The 8,849-nt window shown below is 50.1% G+C and overlaps 1 protein-coding gene across 1 annotated transcript; it reads right to left on the reverse strand.

The window, feature by feature from the left end:
• Positions 1-755: 755 nt before the first annotated feature.
• Positions 756-6,577, reverse strand: LOC147526277 (endogenous retrovirus group K member 5 Gag polyprotein-like). The gene is made up of 2 exons (XM_086630124.1): positions 6,546-6,577; positions 756-1,269 (listed from the first exon to the last, which is right to left on the reverse strand). The coding sequence occupies exons 1-2, from the start codon at positions 6,575-6,577 to the stop codon at positions 756-758; spliced, it is 546 nt and encodes a 181-aa protein (XP_086486250.1).
• Between the last annotated feature and the right edge of the window lie 2,272 nt (positions 6,578-8,849).

Below are 8,849 nucleotides of genomic sequence, written 5' to 3' on the forward strand. Positions count from 1 at the left end.
TGCTTACATCATGAGCTGAACGCTATTGGCTACCTGGAGGGGGGGGGTCCTATCTATCCGTACAGCGCGATATCTTCCGACCGCCAAGCCTTAACTACCTACATTTCCCCCCTCCCTATGCTTAATGAGGTAGTCTAAAAAATCTAAAATCCTAGCTAGAAAGTCCAGAGTTTAAAAATCTAAAGTTTAACAATATACATCATAGTGTCATAATAACGAACATAAGGCACATTGGGTAAGTGGTAATTGGAAGATGACTGGGCTCGATTTTTTGCAAATCTTCATCGATGGCGGCTTGCAGTTGAGACAGGCCTCGTTGCTGGGTCACCAGGGAGGTCACTCCCGTGGCCGTGCCGGCTACTCCCAAGCCAAGCAGCGTCGCTATCGTTACGGCTGTCAATATTTCCCTTTTTTGGAGTCTGTTGTCATCTTCTCCCCAGTAATGATACATTTCTTCTTCTGAGTGGTATAGGACCTTGGGAACAATCAAAATTTGTACACAAAAGTTAGTAGAGTCATTAAAAAGTCTAAGGGACACACAAGGGGTTACCCATCTATAGGTTCTATCAAACGCAACAGTTTCTGGACAAACAGCACCATCCCAGTTTGCCAGTGTGATATTACCAAAACACACGCCCTGGCTTCCGACTCGGTTCAGGGTGATTCCTTTCCGTGGTGTGTCCCACCTACATTGGGCTGGACTGCTGTCTGATGAATAGTTAAAAGAAACAAAAAATTGTTAATAATAAAATTGGTTAATAAAACTGGTTAATAAAATTGGTCGCTTCTCGGAGGGGCAGCAGGTTCGGGAGCGCCTCGCCCCATTCGGGGTTGGCATAGTTGGGCCGCCTCGTGTCCCAGGTGGGAGAGGGCTGTGCGCGGCCCATGTGTCCTCTCCCCCTCCCGTTTCTCTGAGTTTTAGATCTGCATTCCTTGGCAAAATGCCCTTTCTTTCCACAGGCCCAACACGGTCCTCTGGGTCGATTTTGGCGCGGGGGGAGTGCTGTTGGCGAGTCCCTCAACCGAGGGCAGTTTGCTACAACGTGGCCCACCTGGCCACATTTAAAACATGCCATCACGTCGACTATTGCGGTGTGAACAGCCCTCTGGATCAGGGCTAGATACTCTTCATTCACAACGTGCTTAATCATGTCCACGATACTTGACCCTCCCGGCAGTGATCGCAGAATTTCTTTGGTTGCCGAATTGCACTGCTGGCGTAAGCATTCTGCTACGACCGGGCCTTTTGCTTCCGCGTGTCGCTGCCGTCTCGGGGACGGAGAGAAGAACGACACAGAATTCAGGTGCAGGAGAAAGAGCCAACGCCAACAGCAGGAGCAGCAGCAGCAGTATCAGCAGCGGCAGCAGCAGCATCAGCAGCATCAGCCATTTATTAATTACAAATCCATATATATATATAATATGGTTCACAAGGATGGCCAAGGCAATTGGTCGCTTGACCATCCACCTCCCAGAGTGATTGGCTAAATGCTACAACACCCATTTCAAAACAACTTTCCCAGTGTGCCATAAACAAGACTGCATAACAAGCTACAGGTGCAAGATAAAGTCTTAGTTTACAAAAACCTCAAACTGTTTCTCAGCTAGCCTGCATGGGAAAAAGAACTTTCACAGGATGCTGCAGTAGCTGGAAAATTTCTGCTTCTAGCCTTTTTGTATCCACAATTCCCCCTTTTTGTTTAAGACTAATTTAAAGTAGGCAGAGAGATTCTCCAGCAATGCCATAAGAGATACACATATAGCAAACCCAGTTATACGTCCAGTCATTAATTCTAAATAGCCTTAAGGGCTCTACATTCTGACTCCATAACATAAGAAACTTTAAGTTCAGTCTCTGCTTGTAGAAGGACCGGGCTGATGGTCGATGTCTTGGTCGTCATCAGGAGGATCATCAATCGAATGATCCGCATTCTGGCCGTCATTTGAAGGTTGCCTTGGAGGTTGCCTGTTCTGCTTCTGGTGCCGCAGGTCAGGGCGAACGCATCTTGCAGGTAGCCATCGTACCCCAGTATCTGTGGAAACGCAAGCATACCCACGACCCCAAGCAATAAGCTCACACGGGCCTTCCCACTTCTTAGTGAGTAGGTCCCGTACCCAGACTTTCGCTCGAGGCAGGTGCGTCTCGCCTGAAGACTGCAACGAAAGAAAATGATTCAGAATAACAGGATTATTTGAATTTGGTGGCACTGTAAGATGATTAATTGTATATAATGCTTTTTCTAGGCGACTCTGTGGGGTTTCTCCATGCATTCCCCCTTTTTGTTTATCTAAAACACGCTTCAAAGTGCCATGAGCGCGTTCAACAATGGCTTGGCCAGTAGGAGAATGCGGAATACCCAAAGTATGATTTACACCCCATAGGTGTAAAAACTGCCGCGTCTTCTGTGAGATGTAGGCCGGGCCATTATCGGTTTTCACAGAAAAAGGCACGCCCAAGACCGCGAAGGCGAGTTTCCAATGGGCAATGACATCGCGACCTTTCTCCCCAGTATGAGCAGACGCCCACATAGCTGAGGAGAAAGTGTCAATAGACACGTGCACATACTTAAACCTGCCAAATTCAGGAACATGCGTTACATCCGTCTGCCAAAGCTGCAGGGCCTTTAGGCCCCTGGGGTTTACCCCCGATGGCAGAGGTGCCGCAAGTCCGTGGCAGTCAGCGCAAGCGCTGACAATGTCCCGAGCCTCAGTGGGCATCAAGTGGAACTGCTTCTGCAGGGTATGTGCACTTTGATGGAAGAAACTATGCGATGCCTTGGCTTGTGCAATTTTGTCAGGCTGGGGCGCTACCCACGCAGGGTTAGCTAGCATGTCATAGAATCATAGAATCATAGAATGGTTAGGGCTGGAAGGGACCTTCAAAGGTCATCTAGTCCAACCCCCCTGCAAGGAACAGGGATATCTCCAACTAGATCAGGTTGCTCAGGGCCTTGTCCAACCTGGCCTTGAACGTCTCCAGGGATGGAGCATCCACCACCTCTCTGGGCAACCTGTTCCAGTGTTCTACCACTCTCATAGTAAAAAATTTTTTCCTAATATCCAACCTGAACCTACCTCCCTCTATTTTAAAACCATTACCCCTTGTCCTATCATAACTGGCCCTCCTGAACAGCCTCTCCCCATCTTTCCTATAGGCCCCCTTGAGGTACTGGAAGACCGCTATAAGGTCACCCCGGAGCCTCCTCTTCTCCAGGCTGAACAGCCCCAACTCTTTCAGCCTGTCCTCATAGGAAAGGTGCTCCAGCCCTCTTATCATCTTCGTGGCCCTCCTCTGGACCCTCTCCAACTGGTCCATGTCCTTCTTATGTTGGGGACTCCAGAACTGGACGCAGTACTCCAAGTGAGGTCTCACGAGGGCAGAGTAGAGGGGGAGAATCACCTCCCTCGACCTGCTGGCCACGCTCCTCTTGATGCAGCCCAGGACGCGGTTGGCCTTCTGGGCCGCAAGAGCACATTGCCGGCTCATATTGAGCTTCTCGTCCACCAGTACTCCCAAGTCCTTCTCCTCAGGGCTGCTCTCGATCCAATCACCACCCAGTCTGTATTTATGCCTGGGATTGCCACGACCCAGATGTAGGACCTTGCATTTGGCCTGGTTAAACTTCATGAGGTTGGTACGGGCCCACCTCTCCAGCCTGTCAAGGTCCCTCTGGATGGCATCCCTCCCTTCCAGCGTGTCGACGGCACCACACAGCTTGGTGTCATCGGCGAACTTGCTGAGGGTGCACTCCATGCCACTGTCCACGTCACCGACAAAGATGTTGAAGAGGGCCGGGCCCAACACGGACCCCTGAGGGACGCCACTTGTGACCGGTCTCCACTTGGACATCGAGCCGTTGACCACTACTCTCTGAGTGCGGCCATTGAGCCAATTCCTTATCCACCGAGTGGTCCATCCATCAAACCCATGACTCTCTAATTTAGAGAGAAGAATGTCGTGCGGGACAGTGTCAAAAGCTTTGCACAAGTCCAGGTAGATGACATCCATTGGTCGACCCTTGTCCACCGATGCTGTCACCCCATCGTAAAAGGCCACCAAGTTGGTCAGGCACGATCTGCCTTTGGTGAAGCCATGTTGGCTGTCACCCACCACCTCCTTGCTCTCCATGTGCCTTAGCATGGTTCCCAGGAGAATCTGCTCCATGACCTTGCCAGGCACAGAGGTGAGGCTGACCGGTCTGTAGTTGCCCGGGTCCTCCTTGTTCCCCTTTTTAAAAATGGGGGTTATGTTCCCTCTCTTCCAGTCATCGGGGACCTCGCCAGACCGCCACGACTTCTCGAATACAATAGCCAGTGGCTTGGCAACTTCATCCGCTAGTTCCTTCAGGACCCGCGGATGGATCTCATCAGGTCCCATGGACTTGTGCACCTTCAAGTTCCTCAGATGTTCTCGAACCTGGTCTTCAAGTACAGTGGGCGGTGGTTCATCCTCACATTGCCTTCTGTTATAAAACCTGGCAAGTTGGTGTGACTATGGATATGCAAAATGTAATACGGATGAACTCAAGCTTGAATTGCACACCACAAAGTTTTCAATAGTGAAAACAGAGCCGCATTATTCACTTCCTTCAAAAGTGAACAATCTAAGCGTTGGGTTATGTCTGCTACGTAGGCAGAATCAGTGACCAAATTCAAAGGTACCTGAGAGAACCGCTGAAAAGCCATGGCAACAGCCCTCAGTTCAACCAACTGGGCTGAGCAGGACTCGTGGCCTTCCAGCACCTGCCACTCAGATTCCTCCTTCCAGGTAACAATAGCTTTCCCGGTTTTCCCGGACCCGTCGGTGAAGACGGTGGGTCCTTGCACTGGCACCCGACTATTTTTTGGCCGCAAGGTAAAGCTTGTCGATTTTGCCAATTGCAGTAATTTATGGCTGGGCAGATGATAAGCAATCTGTCCCGAAAAGTTTTGCAGCGCACTTTGCAGAGGAGCACTGTTAGTAAGGCTCCACTCAAAGTGTTCCTGCTGTACTGGAAGAACAATTGTTCCAGGATCTGCTGCCATTAATTGCAAACACCTTTGGCGGCATTTGATTATCAGACAAGCGATCAATTCAAACAATGTGGATGCTGTCTTTTTTGGCTGATGTGGCAAAAAGACCCATTCCAGAATATGCAAAGGATCGGGCCACTGTTTATTCCACTGGCCAATGATACCTGTAGGATGAAAATCTGGAGTGGTAATGAAAACAGTGATATCAATGGAGGGATCCACTCGATAAACCTGACGAGCAGAAACAGCCTGTTGAACCTCCTCCAGCGCTCGTCGCGCTTCAGGAGTCAATTTCCGAGCTGAATTCAACTCGGGGTCCCCCTTTAAAATATTAAAAAGCGGGGAAAGTTGTACTGTGGTTAGCCCTAGATAGGGACGTAACCAATTGATGATACCCAGCAATTTCTGAGCATCATTCAGGGTTTTAATAGAACCCGAGAATTGCACCTCTTGGTGTTGTATAGTTTGATCCAGAATTTTGACTCCTAAATATTTCCAAGGAGGATGCTTTTGAACTTTCTCCGGAGCCACCTGCAATCCATAAGAATGCAGAGCAGCGAGCAGCCGAGGCTGTATCCTCAGCAGCTCGTCCTGGGTAGATGCTGCCACCAGGATATCATCCATGTAATGGTAGCAGTATGCCTCAGGAAACTGCTCGCGGTCTCCGGACAAAGCTTGAGTGACATACCATTGGCAGATAGTCGGGCTGTTCTTCATGCCCTGAGGTAGAACCTTCCATTGATATCTCTTCGCAGGTTCGGCATTGTTAACTGCAGGCACAGTAAAAGCAAATTTTGGCTCGTCATCAGGATGTAAAGGAATAGTGAAAAAGCAATCCTTCAAATCAATGATCAGGATTTCCCACCCTGCTGGAATCATGGTGGGTGAGGGCATACCAGGCTGCAATGCCCCCATACTTTCCATCACTGCATTGATTTTTCGGAGATCCTGCAACAATCTCCATTTTCCTGATTTTTTCTTAATTACAAAAACAGGAGTGTTCCAGGGACTAGTGGAAGGCTCAAGGTGTCCCTGTTGTAATTGCTCCTGAACTAACTGATGAAGGGCGACTAGTTTCTCTTTTGGTAGGGGCCACTGGGGTTGCCAGATGGATTTGCTTACTAGCCACCGCAAAGGCAGCGTAGGATACTCTGCGCCCTTCAGCACAGTGGCCCCCATCAAAAATTTGTCCCAATCCGTACCCCTCAAGCCGCCAATACATCCCGCCCCCAGAGGTTAAGTGGATCTGCAGTGACATAGGGCCGAACTGTAGCTGTTTGCCCCTCTGCATTTTTCACCACCACAGGTCGTTCGCTTAAATAGCTCTGTGTGGTTCCCCCCAACCCTGCAATGGCTGACCCCACAGGGGCTAAAGGCCACGTAGGAGGCCACGCAGAGAAGGAGATGATTGTCACGTCAGCGCCCGTGTCGATCAAACCTCGGAGCTGAATCCTGGACGGCTGGGCATTTGGCAGGATTAGGGTACATGTCATCTGCGGCTTTTGGCTAGAGATGTCTGCAGTCCAGAAGACCTGCGGAAGTCCCGTAGATCCAAAGCCGCCATCTCCACGACTTCGTTGTTCTGTCCTGGGAACACACGACTTGAAAGGCACAAGTTGAGCAATTTGAGTCTTTTCAGGAATAGTGACAGGGGGGGTGGGTGTGGAAACCATAGCACAAATCTGGCCTGTAAAGTTAGCATCAATAACTCCTGGGTGTACAAAGATCCCTTGAGGGGTGACACTAGATCTTCCCACCAGCAATGCACTCAGTCCCTGTCCTAGGGGCCCGAATGCATTCAAGGGAACCTTATAAACATGACAGGATTCTAAGATGACTGTTGCTGCGGTGTGCACATCCACTCCGATTGATCCCTGGGTGCCGGCTCTAAGCTGGCTGAGTAGGCCTGTGTCGGTGCCATGCCCTGGGGAAGTATTTGTGTCTGAGCGCACATCCCCTTTGCGCTCCTGGTCGAGTTTCCCGAGCATGTCAAGGGTCGACCATTGGCATGATACATAGATTGACAGTATTTTGCAAAATGACCTGGCCTATCGCATCTCTCGCAGTGAGCAGCTTCCCTGTTCTCCTTCTTCTTCTTCTTTTGTCTAATCTGTTTCTGCTTGCTCTCAACCTTAGGTTGCCTTTTTAGTCCACGATCAGAATTTAATTGAATAGGCTGCAGAACTGCAGCCAGAGCAGACTTAGGATTCATAGATTTCATAGATTCATAGATTTCTAGGTTGGAAAAGACCTTAGAGATCATCGAGTCCAACCATCCCTAATCCCCATTAAACCATATCCTCAAGTAGATCATCCACCCTATTCTTAAACACATCCAGGGATGGGGACTCAACCACCTCCCTGGGCAGCCTATTCCAGTGGCTGACAACCCTTTCAGAGAAGAAATACTTCCTAACATCCAACCTGAATCTCCCCTGACTAAGCTTATGTCCATTTCCTCTTGTTCTATCACTCATCACTAATGTAAAGAGTCCTTCCCCTACCTCCCCACCATCTTTTCTCAAGTATTTATAGGCCGTAATCAGGTCTCCCCTCAGCCTCCTCTTCTCCAGGCTAAACAGCCCCAACTCCCTCAGCCTCTCTTCATAAGTTTTATTTTCCAGCCCCTTGACCAGTTTAGTCGCCCTTCTTTGGACTCGCTCCAGGAGCTCAATATCTCTCTTAAAGCGAGGGGCCCAAAACTGGACACAATATTCCAGGTGCGGCCTCACCAGTGCCGAGTACAGGGGCAGGATCACTTCCCTGCTCCTGCTGGTCACACTATTCTTGATACACGCCAGTATCCCATTGGCCTTTTTGGCCACCTGGGCACACTGCTGGCTCATATCAAGCCGGTAGTCAACCAACACCCCCAGGTCCTTCTCCGCCAGGCAGCTCTCCAGCCACTCTTCCCCGAGCCTATAGCGATGCTTGGGGTTTTTACACCCCAAGTGAAGGACTCTGCACTTGGCCTTATTAAAGCTCATGCCATTGGCCTCAGCCCAACGATCCAGTCTGTTCAAATCCCTCTGAAGGGCCTCCCTACCCTCAAGCAGATCGACACAGCCTCCCAGCTTGGTGTCGTCCGCAAATTTACTGAGGGTGCATTCAATCCCCTCATCCAGGTCATTGATAAAGATGTTAAACAGAACTGGACCCAGCACTGAGCCCTGGGGAGCCCCACTGGTGACCGGCCTCCAGCCGGATTTAGCCCCATTTACCACCACTCTTTGGGCCCGGCCATCCAGCCAGTTTTTAACCCAAAGGAGGGTGTGCCTATCCAGGCCAGCAGTTACCAGTTTCTCAACCAGAACACTATGAGAAACTGTATCAAAGGCTTTACTGAGGTCAAGGAAAACTACATCCACAGCCCTTCCCTTGTCAACTAGGCGGGTCACCCTGTCATAGAAGGTGATCAGGTTTGATTGGCAAGACCTGCCTTTCATAAACCCATGTTGACTGGGCCTGATCACCCGGTTAACCTGTATGTGCTCATTAATAGCACTCAAGATAACCTGTTCCATGACTTTGCCCGTCACCGAGGTCAAACTGACAGGCCTGTAGTTCCCCGGATCCTCCTTCCGCCCTTTTTTGTAAATGGGGGTAACATTCGCCAGCCTCCAGTCCAGCGGAACTTCCCCAGTGAGCCAAGACTGTCCAAAGATAATGGACAGGGGTTTGGCAATGACATCCGCCAGCTCTCTCAGGACTCTCGGGTGGATACCATCAGGCCCCATAGACTTGTGGGCATCCAGCCGGAGGAGCAGATCCTTGACCCGTTCCTCTGGGATCACAGGAGCTTCGATTTGCTCTCCCTCCCTGCTCTCAGACACCGA

This window comes from Tauraco erythrolophus, chromosome W, assembly GCF_009769465.1.
Source record: "Tauraco erythrolophus isolate bTauEry1 chromosome W, bTauEry1.pri, whole genome shotgun sequence".
Lineage (NCBI taxonomy): Eukaryota > Metazoa > Chordata > Aves > Musophagiformes > Musophagidae > Tauraco > Tauraco erythrolophus.

What these genes read in the sequence shown, in the direction of transcription:
- LOC147526277 (XM_086630124.1), bottom strand. Translation starts at nt 6,577, where the DNA reads ATGGCGGCTTTGGATCTACGGGACTTCCGCAG. An exon ending in GATCTACGGGACTTCCGCAG is followed by an intron (nt 1,270 to 6,545) that starts GTCTTCTGGACT and finishes TCCGTCCCCGAG; the next exon opens with ACGGCAGCGACACGCGGAAG.